Source organism: Takifugu rubripes, chromosome 9, assembly GCF_901000725.2.
Source record: "Takifugu rubripes chromosome 9, fTakRub1.2, whole genome shotgun sequence".
Classification (NCBI taxonomy): domain Eukaryota; kingdom Metazoa; phylum Chordata; class Actinopteri; order Tetraodontiformes; family Tetraodontidae; genus Takifugu; species Takifugu rubripes.
The window spans coordinates 8,556,830-8,578,951 of NC_042293.1; the positions used below are offsets into that span (position 1 = coordinate 8,556,830).

Here is a 22,122-nt window from a genome sequence, read left to right on the forward strand (position 1 = left end):
AATTCCAGACATCGGAATCACTGAGGAATTATTCAGAATGTTCCTTTTGCATCTGCGGCCTTTAAGTACAAAACATACTGTATATTGAACGGCAATTTTTTTTTTTTGCTTTCTCACAAGGACAAAGGAAAGTTTTGTCTTACGTATGAAGCCTCCATGACGCGTCTGTTCCGCGAGGGCCGGACTGAAACCGTGCGTTCCTGCACCATGGAATCTTGTGCTTTTGTTCGCTCCATGATCAGAGATGAAACGGTAAGAGTGACCCCGTCCATCCAGAGCGCAGCCTCACACTTTTGAATTCTTTCACGCTCCCAAATCTCGTCTCTCATCAGACAGAAGAGCGTCTGAGGTTGCTGAAAAAGGCAGCTGAAAAGCACCAAAACATGTACCGCCTGGCGATGACGGGAGAAGGCATCGACCGTCACCTCTTCTGTCTTTATGTGGTCTCCAAATACCTCGGAGAAGAGTCAGCCTTCCTCAAGGAGGTACGGAGGGGCGCAGGCGTCAGGCTGCCCTTTGGTGACTGTTGATGCCAAACACACTGAAGTCAAAACTGTATTTTATTAGGAATAAAAAAAACAAACAAAGAACAAATGTGTTTCAGGTCCTGTCTGAGCCTTGGAGGCTGTCCACCAGTCAGACTCCTGTGCAGCAGGTGGAGCTCTTTGACCTTGTCAAACATCCGGAGTACGTGTCTTCCGGCGGTGGCTTTGGTCCGGTAGGTAATCCTTTAATTTGCATCATGGTTTCAAACGTGTGACTTTTGTGGCGGTGAGTGAATTCTTAAATTCCTCTCGTCTCTCAAGGTGGCTGATGATGGTTACGGCGTCTCCTACATCATTGTGGGCGAGAATCTGATCAATTTTCACATCTCCAGCAAGCGCTCCAGTCCAGAAACTGTAAGTTCTCCCGTGAAATGCAGAACTTCTTTTCCCGTTTTTTTAGCTGTTGTGGTTGCTGAAATCTTTAAACCCTTTTTCCTTTGTTCCAGGACTCCCACCGTTTTGGCACCAACATCAAACGGGCCATGGTGGACATGTTGAACCTCTTTCAGCTGGAGAAGAAAGCCAAGTGATTGTTCTCTCCAGGGCTGGACAGAAGACAGAATCTGTGCGAAAATATATGTTCTTCCGGTGTGGTTGTACAGAATCAAATGTTGGGTGGGGGGTTTTATTTTTTAAGTTGATTAGTTTTACATATATAGTGATGGAGTCCACATGTTCAAGGCGCTCATGTCTACAGTTTGTACAGGCAGAGTCAGGCGGCGAGTGGGTGTCGGCGCAGTAGCGTACAGGTCAGAGGTCTGTCCAGACAGTGCCTTAGTAATCCACTAATTTAAAAAAGGGACAAAAAAGGAAGATTAGAGCATCCGTAGTTGGTTATTAGCACAGCTGGTGAATTTCAAACTAAAGGACTGTTCAGTAGCATCATCCGACATTCACGTTTTGAGAGGTGGTGCAATATTTTTAGGCGCGCTTCTTCCTGTGTTGCAAGGCCTGCTTGCTACGTCACAGAGCATCTGTGCCGCTCACGCCATACAATAGAAACAGTTGCGTCGACAGTCGCGTCAAATAGCGTCGTACCTATGGGAGCTTCTTATTGCATATGTTTTAACAGACAGCCTGCGGGGCTTTGACGGCAGGGAGTCGCCGCGCCATCGCTTCATCTTCACCGGCCTCCGGAAGCGAGTGCGGTTTGTTAGGTTTTAATGAAGGCAGGTGGATTTTGTCTCTGCGTGTTTGTCGTTCCATACTCAGGTTTTTGCTTAGTGGATGTTTGAGGGTAAAGGTTGCTGTGGAGTCAAATGCAGAGGGGGGGGGGGTTCTTTGGTCCCGGTGGGCTGGTCTGTAGAAAAGTTAACACGTTTGGTGTGTAAGTGAGTAACTGGCAGGAAACGAGCACCTCGATTGGAACCGACCTGCAACAACACATTTAAAGGGCAATGGCTGGTCAACAGCGACCGTATGTAACAGTTAACTGATGAGCACTCATCAGTTAAGCGAGTGAGCGGTTAAATTTGGAGGTAGCAACACATAAATACCTTCAATTCATTATTTTCTGGTTCAATGTTAATAAATATTTTTCTATTTCAACACAGCGAGGTTGCAGATGCTTGGATGTGCTGCAGAGTTGCTTTTCGGCCTAAGAAGGACTCATTTCCCCCTGTAATGCAAAGGAAAAAGAAGCATACGCTTATAGGAATCTATATCTCTCGTTATGTACTGTATATGTTGTCTCCTCACATTATTTATTTTTTCCCCAACACTTTCTTGCTATTATAACACAAGACGCCATATTTATCAGCTGAATGAGGGCAAATACGACCTAAAACATACAAGATGTTATCTTTTTTTGACATTTTTGTTAACAGATGACTTTTGCCAGGATGTAGATGTACAAATTTTTATCTGCCTAGACTTCATGTTTACACGGTTGCATGGTGTTTGAGGATGACGCTGTATATCTTGGCTTTTAACTTAAAGATGTGTTTGAAAATGGACGAGCAGCTGACATACCAAAATGCATTTTAACAATAAAGTGAATGTCAAACAGCTCTTTCACCCTGGAGTTGGTGGTCTTATTATTCGTGATCTTTTCCTTTTAGTGGTCAGAATCAAAACATTTTACTAGCATTTTGTGGAAACACACATGGATGGAGACCAGCATCAATATATGTCTAAATAAAGTGAAGAAAAACAAGTTAATATGCTAAATATTATGTACTATAAAATATGTTTAAGTATATTTAATATCTGAGAATATGCGACAGACGTGATTCCTTTATAAAGCTTTTGCAGAAGAGCTATTCATGACTTTGGCCTGACGGTGGCACTATTGGGACTCTTTAGAGATCGTGTTATTACATTTTACCAGCCACAAAGTGGCACAAAAGGAAGAAGTCTTTAGGAATCGCCATCTGAGACCAAAAACGGTGCCGAAGGTAACAGATATGGTGATATGCTTCAGTGAGTTAAATGTGAGAAATTTCCTCCCGTTTACATCGTTGTTTGTGGCTGTTAATCACAAATTACTACCCTTTCTGAATCTGGCTTCCTTGTGAAAATGATATCTTTCCTTCCTCCAACCAAAAGGAAGCAACTTCCTGCCATCTGGCTGAAGTAAACCTCCCCAGGAGCCAGTACCATATCCGAGGGTATTAAACCCCTCCGCTGGGCTGCATGTGCCTGATAACTCAAAATAAATGCAAGACATTTTTAAGACATCACGAGTGACAGATTCAGAAGGGAATCACAGGCAGGAAGCGGTAACATCTGATACTACTTCCACCATTTGTGCATTTTTTAAGCACAAAAAGACAGCCGTCGACCCTTCCCTGACGTCTCCGTCCACTCTGCTTCACAAAGCAAGCAAACACGTCCATGCTGCGTTCCTGAGGTCTGATTATCCACTCTGGGAATTTACACTTCAGATATGATGATATGGTGGACTATTTTGACACTCTGCGTCCTCCCGAGAGGAGAGAAATCACCCGCAGCCACTCATTCATGCGCCATTTTCAACAGAAAAAGAAGGGAAAACTTTTAATTGAACTTCTAATTGGCAAGCTGGGAAACCCATTCACTGATTAGCAGAGCCTGAAACCTAAAACCTTGACTTGCACTTTCTAAAAGTAGACTTTAGGAGAGATTGGTGGCCTCCTCTTGTCAACCAGTTTAATTCATGTGGCTCCTTCCTTCAGACCAGGCAGCCAGGGTTGCCTGGACTGTTTGACCGAGCGGGTTGCTCACGCTGGGAGTCGGGATCCTCCCATTCTGTTTGCTGGAACGGGTTGTAAGTTTTCATCTGTGGGGAATGTTGTAGTTGTATCTTTTGAGTCATTCTTGATTTGGGTTTGCTGAGGAGAGTTTGTATTTTGCCTTTAAGATTTGTACGTTGCCTTAGTTTTAAAGCAAAGTGCTGGAAACCTTATTGGTCAGGAGGAGATATTCTTGATAGAAGTAGAGAAATCGTTCAGGGAAGGTCACTCAAGGTTTGCAGCTCGGCTCCCCGCGCCCTCAAGAGCTTGTAACACTGTAACTTCATCACCTCACAAACATGGAGCCACTCAAGAATGTCTTGTGAATTTTATCTGGCCGAGAACGGTGCCCAGATTTTTAAAAAGTGCCATATGAATCGATGTGATTAAGGCAAGGGTGTAAGCGGAGAGGGCGAGCTCTGAGGCTCCGTGCTCAGCTCTGGCCGGCTGCACCTGTCTATTCGAGCTATAGGGGCCCCCTGAAATGGAGTTCAGCCAAAGGGGGCCTGTGAGGAGAAGGAGGTAAGCAAAAGACACTGAGCAGAGGTGGGGCTGAAAGTGATTCTCCTGGGAATGTCTCCCTCTACACATTCACCCAGGCTTTAAATAACTTTTATTATGTTTGAGGGGAATCAGCAGAGATGTGAGTGCTCAGCAGGCTCGGAGACCGGCTGACATCGACATTCTGACGTGGAGAAAAAGGAGTTTGTGGCAATAGCTGTCACACAAATGCAAAATTATGCCTTTGGGTCATCCTGTGAAACCATGTCTCTGAGCCTGAACCTCATGGACGAGCCCCAGAGCTTACAGAGGGGACTCAAACTTCTCCTCAATTAAACATTTGTAGTACCCCCCTAAACAATCAAGTGAAATTGTAGTCAATTTCTTTAAAAAATGGCGATCAGTGGCACCAAACTTTGCTCAAAATTGACCGAGCAGTGGCACAGAAGGGTCAGATTCCGATCTGCCCCCCAACAAGGTGGCTCCTACATCCAAATCCATCGGATAAAGTAGCACAAAGCAGAAGCACCGCGAAAAAAGTGAAGTAAGAAAATGTAAACTTTATTGCAAATTTTTGTTCTTCTAATTTTTCTGATTTACAGAAGAGAAAAACACTTGTAATGGCACAGTCATCGTAATATGTACATCACCGATACTGCAATCATCCAGACCCTCGCCTCGTCCAGATTTAAAAGTGGCATATTAAGGCGCGTTTCACTCAGTCCGCAGAGGGAAGGAATAACACTTGAAAACGTTTGTTATATGTGCTGCAACCTACACATGCACGACATACCACAGCATTCCATAAAAGCATTAGAACGGCAACTATAAAACCTCGCACGAGGAGCCGGCTTGGGAAATCACAGTTTGTCCATTGTACATTCAGCTCTAGTGAAGATTAAGACGTTGATAATTTCACAACACGACTGTGTGCAGTAAGACATTTGGTGATTTGGATAAGCTACAGTAGACCTGAGTGCTGGAGAAGACACAGTAAACTTCGAATGTTCCACCTTTGGTTTGGTGGTGCAGCTCTGAGGAGGGGGGTTAAATTATGGATTCTGTATTGTCGCTATCACCACCCAAGGATCCATACTGATTTAACCATATGCAGGCCAATGGTACAAAGATGGCGGCATTTATCAGGGCGCAGCACGGATGGCTAATCTAACAGACGCTACGCTCAAACGGTTTCGTCCGAGTTTAAACCAAATTCAAAACCTTCCACGTGTTCGAGCTGAAGTAAAACATAAAAAAGGAGGTGGTGACAATGACAAAGCAAAATATCAGTTTTCAAGGGCAAAGCTGTATTTGTGTGCTAGTATCCAGCCGCTCTGATACCGCTCTGTCCAATGTTTCTTCCACAGGAGAGGCTTATTTTGTAGACTTTTCTCAACTTCAGATCTGTATGACAAATGGAGCCCAGACGACGTTTAGCGTGGCATAAAAGGTGGAAAATACAGAAAACTACCGCTTGTTGCCGACAGGTTTATTCACTCCAAAACACTCCAAAAATTCATAGTCGTGTTAATTCATTTGTTTTGTACATGTAAAAAGAATGAGATATGATTGATTGATTGGCGAGCATTTAAGGTGCCGGTAGGCTGAGGCTACACGTCGCAATAGCTTAAATCACACTATGAGTGCAATTCTAAGACTTGTAGATTTGTCTTTTTTTTTTCTTTTTTTTAAAACTTCCAGGTAAATATTCTGGTTATTCCGACTGCTTCTCTTAGTATGAAGTGATTATTTTGCCTCAAACACATGGATGTGTGGACTAAAATGAAATCTAAAGCGGTAGCCAACGATGACTCGGTATGTTTGCATGTCGAGCTGTACCGATGCCATTTTTACAAACTGTGCCGATTTTAATCACGCCTAAATGTAAAGTGGCAGAGATTAGAGTTCCTCACCCATCTTCAAAAATGCTTCCTCTTTCTGAGGCTTTGACACACCTCTCTCTTCTCACCCAGGAAAATGAAACAGCAAATCAGCAACAACACCAGACACAAAACAGGCAGCCCGTTTGGAAGCCCTCGCTACAGCAGGTTAACAAAATATTAGCATTTAAATTCAAATAAAACCAGAATTACAGAATTACAACAGTGGCATGGCTTCACGCTCACCTGGCTTACAGTACAAGGGACAACAGAGTGGTAAGTTAATAAATTAAGGTAAACTACTCTGAAACAAATAAGTGCTATGGGGTGTTCTGTTGATGTATTTGAAGATTCAGCAAAGTAAAAAGCCCCACACTCTTGAGGTACATTCATATAACATCAGCCTATTGGCCTGATAAATTCAAGTAAAAGCTGATGAATAAGCGAGACATCACGGTACCACGGTGCATCAGTCAAAAGCTTCCTGTCAGCTAACTTCCTTCCAGCAAAAACATCTCCTTCTTTTAAAGACTTAATTTTGCCCCTACATTTAATCATTTGGTCTTCTTTAGAGTGTCAGATCCTATTTAAGCAAACAAAGGGGCTTGCTCTCTTCCACCTAGCCAAGCGAGCCAGCAGCAGCTAAAAAATTTAAAGACTGTAGAAATGTAGTATGTAAACGCAGATTTCTCCGGATCTTACATACAATAACAAAGAGCAGATCAAAAAAAAAGAGATAAGAGGTAAAACCAATTAACATGTTAAAAAAGAAGAAAATCCGTCACAAAAAAAAAAAAAAAATCAACTGAACTGTAAAGTGCAAGTATAAAAATTAATTTCTACATATTATTTCAGACCAGACCAGGTCTCGAGACAAGATGGTCTTCAGTGGAAAAGTGCAAGTTAAGAACAGCACAAGTATTTTTGCTTTGTATTTAAAAAGATTTTGATTCGAAACTAACAGAATTAGTCAGGCGATCCAGTGGATCCCGATGTGACTCAGCTTCTGCGAAAGAAAACGGCAACCTCTTCCAAGGGTACGGGGTAGTCCTGAAGGGACGTTCCCCCATCGAACACCTGAGCGCTCCTGCTGTCCTGCCACTGGAAGCCCCCGTCAGGTAAATATATATCCCTCCGTACAGCCCCTTTCTCCACCACTGGAGCCACCAGCACCTGGGAACACACGTACAAAACGGGTTTGAGAAGAAAGAAGAAATTCAGATGTCACAGAGATTGTACACTTAATTAGCGGGACATCAGGTTACAGCCAGGATTTCATTCAAAACACACATTACATGCCAGCTGTATCCGATGCCGGCGGAGGGAACCCAATCCCTTCCCATCAGAACATCATTAAGTCACCTCGTCTCCGATGAGGAACTGGTCATCGATGGTGAAGGTCACGGGGTCGCTGGGACTGAGCCACCACATCGGTCGGTAGATGGGGTTTCCCGTCAGCCGCCACTCTTCTGCATACTTCTCTATGATTGGGACCACGTCCCTCTGGTGCTTCGCTATGTAGGCTCGAGTAAGGTTCAACACCTGTGGGTCAGAAACTAAAGTTGCACTTTTGCTGTTGCTACTGTAGGTCGTACCCTTTTTTAATGTCGCTACAGAGTCATTTTTAGAACCAAAACCCATTTCCAATCCAAACCCACTCCCTGAAGGATTGTCTGACATAAATATCACTGACAAGAAGCATTAGTCAATAAATTGAAGCCATCTCCACACAACACAAACCGAACTTAAGGGCAACTCATTGACCACACCTTCCAAACCTTCCTCCTCCTTCCAAACTACTTTAACATTCCTGCTGTGGTCACATCCGCTCCAATGGCCCAAAGCAAAAGCAAAAACCTGACCGTACCTAAAAAAAAAGATGTATTTTCATGGCTTTGAGATGGAGAGCATTTACAGGAATGAGCTTGTGCTCACAGGCTGGGTTTGATTGGATCCCTAAGTCAGAAGCCAGGCATGTCTGTGGGTTTGAGGTTTTATTGCTATTTGAGGCCAGGATGGTTGCTGCAGTGACCTGTCTCTGACTGTAATATCACACATTCTGGAAAAATGAAAGCTACTCCACTGAAAAACTGCCCAAAAAAAAAAAAGGCTGTACAGTATTTACCGTGCGTAGCACGACGGCCCGTTGTCGCCTCAGATTTCTTCTCTTCTTGCGACTTTACAAGTTCAGGCCTTGCAAAGACCGAAATGGAAAGCACGACTCTAGCAGTCCAAAAGGCCTATTTTTATCTTTGTCATGCAATACGGTCACAACTAGCATATTCTGCTGCTTCAGTCCGATGCCAGTGGAAAAAATACTTGGTCAATCATTCCCATTCTGTTACACTTGTCAGTTACTCATGGAAATCTTAATTGCATCAATAAAGTATTTTTCCAAGACGTGTCCTCAAATTCGGTATCATACTTACTTAACTGGCCCTCGACAGCAAGCTGTAAATCTAAAGGAGGAGCTGTAATTCAGAACAGATGGACGCCTAACCACAGGTGATGTTGGGACCGAACCAACCAATCGCTACCGCTGAGGGGAGGGCCGGCCCAATTGTTTCACACCCGTGTTGCCAAGAGTATTGATATCTGCCACTGAGCTCCCTGAGACTGAAGGCTTTGTTTTCCTTGCCCCGTCCGGCCGACATCAGATTCTGGAGGCGAGGCCCACCGCTCCCGCTGCAAGCACAGCCGAGGCTCAGAGCGCACCCCCTCAAAATAAATGAGGAATATTAAACATGCTCTGATAGCTAAAAACACAAATGTTAACAAACACTCTTCTAGAATTCAATCCCAATACCGGCATAACACAGCCGTCCAACCAGCCTCAGCTACTTCTGTCTCCATCAGTGTCTACTGACATCTTACTTGGGTTGTGTTTGTGTTGTGAGGCTCTATGAGATTACAATCTACTCACATTTTTATGCTGGCAAGTATGTTTTCATCATACATCCAGTAGATTATTTCAGTAAAAAAATATTAGTAGAGTGCGTGCTGTGGGTGTTTTGTTTGCATTGTAATTACATCTATTATGGTCGGGCAGCCAGAAACTGGGCTCGCTGTGGTTGCTGGGTTTGAGTTACTGTGGGAACGAGCTCAAACTGGTTCTGGTGTTTCTGAAGGGAATTGTAGCAGCATACCTGGTCCTCTCCACAGACCCACGGCGGCGTGTGGAAGCTGATAACAGGGAGGAAGGCTGCGATTTCAAGCCAGCGGATGAACAGCTCCTCGTCTGTGACCAGGTCTCCGGAAAGAGAGCCACCTGTTGGGAATGAGGGAGACACCAATGGGAAGAAAGAAAATATTACCTTGGTGTATATATCCAGTATATCTGTAAGGGGAGGTACGTCCATTCAGCTGTCTGTTTCCTTAAATTTGAAATAGTTTTTATGGAGGAACGAGTAATTTTTTTTACATTTCTAATAAAAGGGTTAAATGAGAGGGGCATTACCCACTGCATCAGGAATGAGGAAGTTGTATCCCAGCAGCGCGTGGTGCAGCAGCGAGGGAATGATACCCTTCAGTCCCATTGGGCTCCAGTCAGACTGCAAGGGGGTCATCCTCACAAAGAGCGGCTTGTGGCTGGACCTGAGGCGCGGTAGCATTGAGGTTAAATACAATATGTGATAGCAAATGCAACCAAGCAATAATGCTTGAGGGTGTCACCGTGTTCCCGCCGTCACAATGGTGGAGTCTCCCATCCTCGTGGCCACGTCCGCCAGCAGGCTGATGTACTTATCCCCGCTGAGAGCCTCCGGCGGTCGCAGGGCTTGCTCCTCAAAAAGATTCCCTTCGCCCCCTTCCAGCATGATGTACTCCATCCCCAAATGGGCCTGCAGAGAATCCACTTTGTCCAGGAACCAGCTGACTGCTCCAGGGTTGGTGATGTTCAGCTTCACGCAGAACGTTCCTTGCCAGTGGCTCATCAGGGGGATCTACGAACCACGGAGTATTTAGGTGATGTTGTAGATTAGTCTCAAGCAACACCTTATCACAGTTATAACCAGGTAACATACAGAGGACTGAGACCCCCCCCCCCCCTGCACCCAGATCTCACCAACTGTCCCTGGGGGGCTGAAGGGAGACTCAGCCAGTAGTCCTCGGTGCCATCTGTTAAGGAGGCGTGGAACTGCGTGGTGTCCACGCCCAGGAAAGGGGACAGGGTGATGGAAATGTTAAGAAGCTTGACAAGTGGGAGGTCCCTGGCGAGTCTCTTGGATATCCCTCTTTTTCTGCTGTTGAGGTAGTCATGGTCCTGCCAGGAGACAAGTGGACACGCTGTTATACCAGAAGCGCACGTTTGTTTGTGAAGTTGCCTCATCAAAGGTTCGAACTATCCAAACGTTCATAAACTGAGTAGACAATTAGCTTTATTATGTAGCTTGTGTGTGACACAGTGGAAGCTCACAGCTGTGAAAACATGACCCCTGTCAGAACCATTAACAAATGTCATAATCCTCTGGAATTTATACAGCAAGTCAAGCAGAGATTTCTGATTATATAACTGGACAACAAAACCTTTAAAGAATACAGGATTGACCTCAGGAGGTGAACTGACTGTGGGAAGAAAAAGTGGATGAGGACCTTATGTAACACCCTTAAATCCCCCGGTTCACTTCCTTGTACTTATATTTCACATAATGTCTGAAAAGTACTTCAGAAGTTAATTTTTATGAGGTCCAGAAAAAGCAGGAATGACTTCAGGTACAGTGCAAATATTATTATGTGATGTTTTCCAAAAGCTGGATGGCAATTGTGGAAAATAACAATTTATGCACCAGGGCCAAAGAGAAAAATGGTTTCAACAAACGCCATTATTCAGCCTGTAAATCCTGACTGGATCACTTGAAACATCCAGAAGTTTCCACACAGCTTTCATAAATGGGGAGTTTTCAGAAAACAATTGATTGCAGGTAAAAGATGCTCTTGTTTGTTATTCTGCTGCCGGGTTTTGGTCCGTTCACAGCATCGGGCCGGTTTCAGGATCACCTTCGGGTTTGTTTTGGCCCTGGAGCCGTGGTGATCAACAAGTTTTCTCCCTCAGAGTAACCTGAGATTTCTGTTTGTTCTTGCTCAGCTATGTTTATTTTGTAATGGAATATCACCAGGTATTGATTTAGATTCACTTGACTGTGGTCTTGTTTCCTTGAATGTTTCTCAAGAATCTCCATGGAGACTCACAGAACATTATAATCCACCACTGTGCAACGACTGCAAGATTATTATTAAGATTATAATGCAGCAAAATGCTAAGAATAAATTAGATTAGTTGAATTTAAAATGTACTAGGTTAGTTTGATGTGGGGGGGTGGGGGGTTGAAGCTAAAACCTCAACCCTTTTCTATAATGTGACACTTTAGTGAACCTCTCCTCCCTTTCTCACACTCACTGACTGTTTCAAGTATTTCTCTTTTTTTAATCTCACATTTCTGAGCAATTTTAACCACATTGTCATTTGTTCCAAATGATATCGTTCTGCCGTTATGTCCAGTGATACAGTCTGGAAAAACTCACATTGTTACATTCTTGAGGTTTGTTCTGACGATAATAACTCCTAAGATTAAAATCTATTCCTGCAACATCGTTGTCCTAACCAGAGCTCTGCTGAAGGTAGTGATGGATAAACAGCCACCCGGCAGCAGCTTTCTGCTGAATATGCACCACAAGTGGAAAAAAGTAGCATTTGAGAACTTTTTAGACACAAACCATGTCAGAGAGGAGGTTGGTGGAATGTTCGTTGAGGCTGATGACTCCCTCCCCCAACTGGTGTCGTCGAAGGCGATTCGAGAAGGTCCTCAGCTCCCTCTCCACCTTTGGCCCTGAATCCACTTTAGCAAGCAGCTTCCAGAATGGCAGCCTGGAGGACATAAGGACAGACTGAAGACTCTCTGAACGTATCACCGTTCCACCCCCAGGATTACAGACCTGTCAAAGGTACAAAACGCTGACTGACCACATGGTTTTCATGTTGGGCATCACCCGCGGGTGCTGGGAGAGTTGTTGCACGGCCTCCTGGTGAGCAGCTCTCACGTTGTGTGCCACGCACACGGTGTACTGTAAAGGCAGGCGCTCCATACTGGGCAACGACTGCAGACAGAAGTGCTGCCTGCTGTCCAGCCCGAGCTGCAGGGGAATATCAGGAGATACAAGGACGGCAACACCTGCGGGATGGGAAGAAACCGGGAATCACAATCATGTATCAGTTTATTATTATGCTCAAACAGATACGTCCCCCACGGATTAGCAGACGTAGCGCTTCGGAGACCAATATGATGGATGGAGTCCTGTGGGAGTTGGAGGGCAGGCTCTGTCAGCTGATATCGCTCTGCTTGTATGTGAGAAAAACACCCCCTCATCAACCCTGAGGCATAGAGGTGCTCAGCTATGAGTTTACTGCTGGGTATTTCTGAGTAGGTAAGCCACACTGCAACCCAATGAGATGGGAGGCCCAGAGGATACGGCATGAAGTCAGCCCTGGTCGGGTTTTCATTCGGCTCCCTGCACAATTCTCACCGACACTTCATGGAAAGTCCATGGACCAAAGGTCAACACACACTTTTAGCAAGATTGCTAGCGGTGATTTCACATAAATGTCCACTTTAGACTAAATCGTGAAATTAAATATCCTGCGTCACCTATATTGTGATACCGTTGACACTGTGCTAAAACCACTGAGGATATATTTAGGTGTGATGGACAATACAAGTAGTACGTTGTTTGTAATGCACGTTTAATCCAAATTGCTGTAGAATAAAAATCAGCACTGGAAGATAAAAACATTACATGACATTCTTTTTGAAACTGTGGGGGCAGTTTGTCAGGCTCGCTCCAGAATAATATCTCTTTTGACAGAAACGGCCGTCCTTCGACAAAAATCACCACTGTCCTCCCGAAGGCTCTTTGTTTCTCTGATGCATTATGTCAATTCAGCCATTCAGGGACTGTGTGAAACGATAAGATCGGATAATTGTGTCCTCAGATGTAGCTGCCCTGCAAGGAATGCCTCTCAAGTTACTCAGACCCCATGTCCTCACCACTTCTCGCCCGTCCTGACTCCTACTTTCTCCCTCTCAGCTCTAATTTCCTTCCTCTCTGGACCAGCTTGGCCCTAGCCAGCGGTGACTGCAGCCCTCGGTCCCACACTGACCATGGGGTCCTTGTTCTGGTTGTTTTTGTTTTATTCCTGCACAAAGAAGGTGATCACTACACCGATTATGGCTTAGCCCCAGTTCCCAAAGCAGGCGGACCATTTTCAATGGCTTCACTGTTCTCCTGGAGCCAAGGTTCAGCGGCAGACAGGATCCTCATGTACCAGCTTTATAATCAGATTAATAGCATCACAGATCAGTAACCACGGCTGTATAAAGCCCAGCAGAGAGCCTTCAACCTCCAGGGTGATTTTCATGCAACTGATAATGTCAAAGAGATACTGGTAACTCCTCCGAGGTCACCACATGACTGCTTGCTACAGCTTCAGAACTGAGGGAAAAAGTGTAATTTTGCTGAGGAATACTGTCCAAATTACACCTGAAAAAGGCAACGATCACGCTTTATCAGCCCTGTCTCTACTTCTAGAAGAGAAAAAAGTTTAATGGATGGAGGTGCACATTGCAGAGGAGATCAGACATTCCGGCATCCTGAATGAGGATACAGACGGTTTAAACGCTGTGTATTTTACTTAATATTAAGCAAAAAATGAAGATTAACTGGAATACAACTGTGCCATTCAAATCTGCAGATATGAATGTTAAATAAGGAAATATTGACTCATGTGTTCATACCTTAATCACTTGGCATTTGGGGTTTATTTTTAGTATCCGGGGACTCCTGATTGAAAATGAACTTCTCACCCTGGTTATATAGGTTATATATATATAATAATGAAGAGCTCAACAAAACTCGCGATCCCACTCAGCACGCATGTCTTTTGACGTGCATGTACCCTACAGCAGGAATCGATAAGCGTTATTTAAAGACAGTGAAGCAGGTCGTGGGCCTTGAGTTACAGCCAAAGTGGGGTGTCCGTAAGTTGAAGGGGAAGCAAAGAAGGGGGACCCTATTTTTAGAAGAACTCCTGAAAGCTCCCCCTCAAATATTTTCCATTTGCGTCCCAAAAGCGAAATTACGCGCCCGGCTGTCCACTTACGAGGGAAAAGAGATATGAATAAACTTTACTGGGAATGACTGATCGATCTGACCTGCGCGGGCTTCAGGTTAACGGCTGCCGAGTGATCGTAGCAATCAATCAGTCAGACCGACCATTTCATGCATGCTCACACTTGAACACGAATGTTCCCACTTTAACGAGAAACTGCAGACGTCTGAGAAAAACAGAGCGGGACCAGTAAAGAGTTTGCACTTCCTCTCGCTCACACTGAGCCAAAGAATTAAAGGTGGCGGCTGAGGTGACCCCAAGCACCTTAAGATGGATTTAACGCGTGGTCTAGTCCCCGGTATGAGGCGGAAACGCCGCCGCACGACTCCCTGCTCTCAACCAGATGGGCTACATTATATTACCTGTCATAGTTACACGGTTATTTATGACACCTGTGAGCACCGCAGACGTACCGACCGCCTCATAAAAGATGCTTTCAAACGCAAGCTGTGTGTATGAATGTGTGTGCCTGAGAGCGTGTCAGTGTATGTGTTCAGGCATGCATTTCCTTAATGATGGAAACTTGGATTATGTGCCCAACCTCAAGAAATTGATGGCCATGAAACTGGGGCCTCGTCACGGTAGTAAATTTCCAATATATATACCGATATAATAATACCGAAAACCCCTTACAGCGACTTTCAGCGACTTTCTGCCTCTATAATCAATCAGGTCTACTGTTTCAAGTATGAGCGTAAAGGAAGAGAAGTAATCTGGTGAGTCCTTCGTACGCTTCAACATTCGATGTGTTGATTCCAGTCGGGTGCGGACTGAAATCAGTTTGCAGACGTTTAATTCAGATTCGAAGATAGTGACTGGTCTGAGATATTGGAGGCAACGTGCAAGCACATCAGCAGAATGCAGCTGATGCATTAATCCTGCATTTAAAGCCGGCGCAGCCTCTGTGGAAATTATTAGGTAAGAGTCCGACTGTGGAAAACTGGTGTGGAATCATTTTCATACAGCACTCCTCTCACGCTTTCTCCAGCAAACTACAGAAGAACACGCAGGACGACTGAGGAGGGAGTTTGATTTCGTCTCAACACGAGCCGAATCCTGGGAGCGTTATTTGTTGCCCATCCGTCATCTTATCTAATTGATTTCTGGATTGGCAAACAGTTGAAGGAGAAAAGACAACAAATATGCAACCAGATGTTATTTGTCATCTTGGTGACAGCGAGATTTCCGAGCTCTCCTCATTACCGGTCGTAAATCCCGCAAAAACAGTGAGGAAAAACGAATTCAAACCCTGCTTTTTTGGCGTCGGGTTGTTGTCACAATCAAACTTTTTTCAAGCCGTCGTCCGTGGTCGCCCAAACACCCCAATGGAAACGTCTGATGTTAATGTGCTCCGTGCTCTCGGGCCTTTTCGGTGAAAGATGGTGACGCAGCAGATAAAGCGGATGAGGTTTTGTTAGTTGATACAAAGAAAACAATCACAAATCCCTCCCTATCTTTGTGGAGCGCCGCCAGTTTGAGCCCAGAGACAAGCACGTGCGAAGAAAATGAGGTGATGCTAATCTGAGAGGACGAGAACGTCACTGCCCTGTGACAAAAATCAAGAGTAAGTGTGTGTGTGTGTGTGTGGGGGGGGGGTGATTTTAATCTTCAATCCTGACTTCATCAAGCCCACCATGCAGGGAAGAAGGCCGACAGTAGATAAATGACTTTGACTGGATCCAGACGCAGCCTGAGGGAGCCAGAGTTTTTTCAAATTTAGAGCCAACGGGCTCATTTATTATAACATCCTGCAGTGAAAACACTCTTAGCTCACAATGAGAGACAAGCTATCGTTCTCATGTAAACACGCACAATCTGTGTGTAAGAGCGAGGCCCTTATTAGGATTAACGCCGCTCCTAATAAAATTAAGGACCGGCTGACACTTTATTTACCCTGAATAATAATACGTCTGGTGAAAAAAGGGAGACAAGGCAACGGTAACAGAAATATAGATATGTTCTGTATGTGCTGACATCACTCCCTGCACTCAAGCAAGCCTATCATTTTGATTCAAGCAATTTAAACAGATTTTAAAATAATAACAAGGTAGCACGGCCTGTGTATATCATTTTTTTTAACAAATGGCAGCTCTTGAGTGGGCATCAGGTGACGCATCCACAAAAGTTAAGAATTTTCTCATTAGAGGCTTTTTTGATCCTCTGGCTGCTGTCAGGATGTGGCTGCCTTGATCTGTCATCTGCTCCCGGGGCCTCGGTTGCTTTTGTACGGATAAAAACAGGTGGGGCTGTGACAAGTTGTTCCAGTTGGCCACGCTCTCAAATGTCACCGCACACTTAGGAGCACCTTCAAGCTCCACTGGACTCTCCCGCCTCGTTTTTCGGCTACCTTCCGTCTGTGTTCTTCAGCCATTCTCAGCAGTCTTCATGATTGGAAGACGCTTGTCCCTATTATGCTGACTCACCCTGACCCTAGCCCCGTGCCCTTGGAGACATGTTCATGATGGATGATCACACGGAATCGCATCCTGCCCTTAAACTGTGCTGCTTCAAAGAGAAAAGGCACGAGCGTGAGTGTGGCAGTGAGCCACCATATTTCACACTGCAGTTTAGCTGTAACTCTGCGCTGGAGAAATGATCCGTTTTCCAGTAGGAACCGGACAATTTCTTTAATATCGTCATCACGCATTGTCATCACGCGTTGTTTTGGGCGCCACTGCTGCCAGGAAGAACGCTGCTGTTTAAGTACGATGAGCAGAGCCGCTTACCTGAGGAAACGCCCGATCGAAGATCAAATATATTTGTAAATGATTTATCATAAAGTCATTGAAATTATTTTTGATACATATTTGAACCCCCCAAAAAAGAGGAGCAGATCAACAACCAAATTAAGCTCTGAGATTTAAACCCTCAAACTTTCCCCACATAACTGTGGACTTTACATTCTTTTGCACCATAGAAATAATAACAATAATAATAATAATAATCTATTGTGGTTTAAAGCCCAAGCTGCTTGAGTTCAGATAGTAAAAATTGTCAGAGTTGGGTTTAAAACAAAGATGCATTTGATTCCGTGAATAGAAGATGGAAAACTGGTGATAATTTAAGATGCTCTACTTGAGGCTTGTTGCTGCGCTGATTTAATTTACAAGCGTTGTGACATCAACGAATATTAAACTTACTGATGTGGCGATAGTTGCACAAATCAGGGACATCTGTGTGTAACAGCCTGTAAACCCAATAACCTGTCGTCGCTGACTCACAACAGGAAAAAGCATCTTCTCTCATGACTCTTTGCCACGTGAACTGTGCAAAAACATCATTGAACTTTGATGCGGGATATCGTGTTAAATATACCTTTAATGCTCTGATACGCGTGGTTGTCATTACTGAGCATCAGTTTGCTATGCTCAGGGCTATGTACAGCATGTGTCTATCAGTGGTTGCTAGGTAACAACAGAAACAGTTGTTCTCATCGGGACCTCACCTCTTTTTTCCTCCTCTGGGTTGAAGATCGGCACGGAGAAGGACAGCCCTTCCTGATAATTCCTCACTGCTCACTCCAGACGTGGTCATGGCACCGGCCAGACACCTTGTTTTATAACTCCACAGTATATGTTGTATCCTATCATCCATGAACATGAAGTTCGAAGTACTTGCATCTAATCATGAATCAGCAAAACATATATTCCCACCCTGGTTAACTGCTCGCTAACTCTGAAAACAACTTGTGGGCAAAGTCCCAGAGGTTAAGTCTGCCACACTCACACAGGACACACAGCTTGTTCCTCGTCAGCTACGTTAACCATTCACATCCGCCAGTGATCCCTTCCTCCTCCCTTTGCCCCCCCGGGATAAAATCTAACACCCACCAAAATAACCAGGCTGGTTATAAGAGACAGCAGGGCCCTCGTCCAACCTGCTCTTTTAATAGAAACAAAAGGCAATTACCTCAGTATCACTTCGAGTTAATTTAAGATGCTAAAGGTACTTTGCCTCCCTTTGTAGCGTAATCTCTAAATTAATAAACCCGGATGCCACAGGCAGGATTATGTTACGCTCTATTTACGAGGCGGCGCTCCGATCCACTCGTGTTTGGTGGATGTAGGTCCTATGGGCTTTTTTCCCTCCTCGACACAAACACAAACAAACACGGGGTGAGACGGGAGGATCGGGTGGTAAGACATGCACAGGGCTTCCCTCTCACTCCGAAGTTCGTACCACGCATTGTATCCAAGAGTATAGGGTCAGATTCCCGAGGTCTATGTGGTGAGGGTAGAGAAAACATAAAACAGCTGAGCCTCTGTCAATGTAAAGATTTCAAAGGGTTCCCATAGCAGACCTGTTGGTGTGAAGAGGAACTATGACCCGCTGCTGCCGCTAATGAGATGCAGCCCTTTAGCAGCTGCTAAACGACTCGTGCCTGCAGCGACCTCTTACCTGACGAGCCCAGGAAGTAGCGTTCCAGGGCCGAGCCGTAGCCGGAGGGATTGTCCTTGAGGTCGCTCACAGTGAAGAGCTGCGTGGTGGCGCTCTGGTCATTGATGGGCCAGGTCTGACCCCGGACGGTGGCGCCGCCGTACCACGACACGTTGGTCATGGAGAAGCAGTCCTGAGAACAAAATTAAGGCTTCAGAGAGAACCAGGAGAACCAGGATGAAATAAAAACCAGAATAACTTACGTTGTTTTTTTTAAAGAAAAGATATTTTAATCGTTATCATTTAATAATGATATTACAGCTGTGGCAATTTTGAGCTGAGATAAATGTAAATTAAAAATTTGAGGGCAAATTAATTTTAGAGCAGTCAATATGCGGCACGGTTGTGGCATCCTGTGGAAATGTTGGAGTGCATACAGTTCAGTGGTGGCTGCTGACTCTCTCAACATTACATGAGCGCATGTTTTCACATGCACAACGTGTCCTCCGGTCCCCACACATGCGCAAAGTCAGCAAATATGAACAACAGGTGCCAGCAGGTCACCTGAGAGGCACAGGGGTGGATTTTGGGAAAATAAAGGCGACTTAAGTTTGGAAAAGCTTTTGTGTGGCACCACATGACAGGGGGTTATGGTGGAGGAATGTTCCAGAGGGGACAGATTAACCTCCCCAAACATCCCACTTCATAAATACCTCCGTTAATTAAGATGAAGGGGAAGTACAGTGGTAGTGCATCAAGTATGACAGTGCAGATTTCATAAAATATGAAGTCAATGGAAGTTAAAAGGAAAAACTGAAGTGTTATCTGTCACCCCCAGGGTAAAGGCAAAGTCTTCTTATGTGTGCACATTTCACAAATTAAATACAGACGATATTAAAAATATAATAAACTTAATGTTATTTATAATGTCCGTATTAATTTTCACTTGCTTGTTCATTTTACATAAACAGATGGATTTAGAATGTTTGAAATAAATGCAAAGTGGAGCTTTTGTTTTGTTTAAACCACCTCGCACTGTTTGTGCAGCAACAATGTCATGCTAATGATTAACGTGCGAGCTGCAAACTGAGGAAGGTTCGCGCGTAAAGCGACACTTTTGCGCATCTCACCGCGCGTAAAAGGCATCTTCTGTGGATTTCGAACTCACACTGGCAAAAACTCCCTTACCTTCAGCTCCACATGGCAGTGCACCGGCGCCCAAGTCATGCTGTAACACTCCGTTTCTGTCTCCTCGTTCACCTCCAGGGAGATCTTCACCTCGGCCACCGAGTCCCACGTATAGCAGAACTCCGTCTTATTCAGCCAACACAGATTCCGGACGAAGGGGACTTCGAGGTCCGGACTGCCCACGTTTCCGACGTCTATCTCCACATATGTCTTGTCCTCCGTCAAGGTTTGTATGACCAGTGACTGGGTTCTTCTCTCCCAGATCAATCCGCTAAAAGTCCCCCTGAGGATCCAGTTCTTGTTGGGCTGGTCCACCACCTGCCAGTATATGATCCCGATGGTCATGACAAAGAAGACGGCCACCCCGAGACAGGCTATTGCTCCTTTCCAGGTTTCGTTCATCTCCTTCAATCCCGTGTCCCATGTTACTTCTGGGATGGGGCTAGGGTTCCTATTTCGAGCGTGGGGCATGTTGGTTTTTTTTTTTTAGATCAGCAAAGTATGAAAAGCTATAAAATGCTGCAGAAATCTCTGTTGCTTCATCACGTCATGATGTTTGCTCTGATCTTACAGGGTAAACCACCCTACTGTTTATCTTTACACCGATTGAAATTTTTTTTTTGCGCAACTGTGCCAGCAACAGAGACCTGTCATGTGAAGAAATCTGTGAGAAAAAAATGTATCAAACAGGAAAAAAGAATAATATAATGAATGAATAGTTGACTTACCACATACTGCTGCTGTTTTAGAGTTGAATTTTTGAATTGCATTGGCTGCAGTGAGCTCGTACGCAGCCCCAGGCCGGGTTTGGCAGCAGTGCCTACGAATAGCTCCTAAGACGTCGCTTGCTTGCCCTGCACTTTCTGACGTAACGTTGGGTCGTTTCTTCAGAGGAAAGGTAGAGAGAGGGAAATGGATCAGGAGGGTTTGACTCAGTCGTGGAGCTGCCCGCTCGGGGCGAGGAGGCCGGGGGCATCTTGGGAGGGAGGGTTCCCCGCGCCTGCTCGCAAACTCTCCGTGCGCTCTGCGTGCGTAAAAGCTGCAGCTACATGTCATCTGGCGCTTTTGGCAGATAGGCAAGGGGCGTCAAATGGGCACAGGCACCGGTGTCGTGGTGTTTAGCATTTTAATAAGGGGGGTAAAAGGGGACGTGCGAAATTCATTTCAAAATTACATGTAAGCAGTATTGAGAGGGTGGAAAAATGAATTCCATGTGCTTTGACATAAACGACTAGTCATTTAGACTGCTAGATTGAAGTTTTAGTTTGGATCCAGCCTCATGCAGATGCATTATCATGGCTTTGGCCAGTTTACGTTGTCACTTTTGTTCAGTTTACAAAGTGAGATGGACCACCTGTCATCCAGCAAACATTCCTGCTGAGGCTCCTGAGCCGCTGCGTGATTCCATATACAAATATGCAAAGCCACGCACAACCCCGTCTATTTTTGTTATTATAAGATAAGATACAGTAAATCTTCACTGATCCCCACCTATGCAAATTTAGTTGTCCCAGCAGCTGATTTTTACAGCACAGACAGAACAACCCTCCTGCAAACTCCTAATGGAATAAGTGTGTAGACGTGCATGAAGGATGAGATTTAAAATGCAGAGGGCATCAAAATCACCATGGTTTCAGGTCGTTCTTACCTACTGTCTCCTACTACGGGGGGCTGATTGTTTCACAACAAACTCCATAAAAGAGACTTTTCTTGGGGGCTCAAACTCAAAAACCTTCATCGTCAGAAGATGTAGCAAGAAAGAAAATGACAGATGTATAAACCAGTGGAAACCACATGTGCGTTTAAGAAGAAAAGAAAAATGGTCTCATCTCTGTAAAACAGCTGCATTGGATTTGAGTATTTTAAATGAAAGAAAACCAAATCCAAATAAAATGTCATGAAATTGCACGAAACTTTGCTGGTTGTGTTAGAGTCACATAAGAAATTTTGCTTTAGAAGTTAAAAGTCAATATTTAATACTTGAATTAAGATTGTTTCTTTTTCTTTAACTGCAGCGCCCTTATAATATATTACTCTAACGTAATCTTATTGAGTGGTTGTCCAAAGTAACTTGCGCATAAATTTAATATACCAGGTAACTATGAAACAGTAAATATGTCTGACTTCTGTACAGCTGTAGCGGGTGTATAGAGAGACTTCCATTCATAATATTTTTGATCTGATTATTTTGAGTTGAGCAATATAAGTTTTAAAACTCAGAACAGCTTCGATGCCCCCCGCCCCCGAAGAAATATATT

General features: G+C 44.6%; 2 protein-coding genes across 8 annotated transcripts in view; one reads left to right on the plus strand and one right to left on the minus strand.

Moving 5' to 3' along the window:
• cpt1ab (carnitine palmitoyltransferase 1Ab (liver)) overlaps window positions 1-2,561 on the plus strand; it is a 14,377-nt gene extending 11,816 nt beyond the window's left edge. For 3 of the 4 annotated variants that reach the window (XM_011607267.2, XM_003967395.3, XM_029842383.1), the window contains exons 15-19: window positions 121-252; window positions 333-485; window positions 605-718; window positions 807-899; window positions 992-2,561. In XM_011607267.2, coding sequence (XP_011605569.2) covers window positions 121-252; window positions 333-485; window positions 605-718; window positions 807-899; window positions 992-1,075 — 576 coding nt within the window. In that variant the 3' untranslated portion in view covers window positions 1,076-2,561. Of the gene's footprint in view, window positions 1-120; window positions 253-332; window positions 486-604; window positions 719-806; window positions 900-991 lie in introns of those variants that run through there. The other variant, XM_011607269.2, reaches the window with a different exon arrangement.
• Window positions 2,562-4,798: 2,237 nt separating this feature from the next.
• LOC101066799 (SITS-binding protein) lies at window positions 4,799-20,839 on the minus strand. 4 transcript variants are annotated; one of them, XM_003967394.3, is made up of 11 exons: window positions 20,593-20,837; window positions 19,865-20,315; window positions 18,698-18,869; window positions 12,098-12,305; window positions 11,851-12,001; window positions 10,202-10,399; window positions 9,811-10,079; window positions 9,596-9,732; window positions 9,285-9,406; window positions 7,501-7,680; window positions 4,799-7,311 (listed from the first exon to the last, which is right to left on the minus strand). In XM_003967394.3, the coding sequence occupies exons 1-11, from the start codon at window positions 20,595-20,597 to the stop codon at window positions 7,138-7,140; spliced, it is 2,067 nt and encodes a 688-aa protein (XP_003967443.2). In that variant the 5' UTR covers window positions 20,598-20,837; the 3' UTR covers window positions 4,799-7,137. The 4 variants fall into 4 exon arrangements, with proteins under 4 accessions (XP_003967443.2, XP_029698070.1, XP_029698069.1 ...); XM_029842210.1 differs by having other exon boundaries at window positions 19,865-20,511; XM_029842209.1 differs by having other exon boundaries at window positions 19,865-20,528.
• Between the last annotated feature and the right edge of the window lie 1,283 nt (window positions 20,840-22,122).

Excerpts from the sequence above, each read along its gene's own strand:
- LOC101066799 (XM_029842210.1), bottom strand. The coding sequence starts at position 20,335 with ATGCCCCACGCTCGAAATAGGAACCCTAGCCCCATCCCAGAAGTAACA. Across the intron at positions 12,002-12,097 it reads CCCAACATGAAAACCATGTG|GCTGCCATTCTGGAAGCTGC; the intron begins GTCAGTCAGCGT and ends TATGTCCTCCAG. Across the intron at positions 7,681-9,284 it reads GGGTCTGTGGAGAGGACCAG|GTGTTGAACCTTACTCGAGC; the intron begins GTATGCTGCTAC and ends TCTGACCCACAG.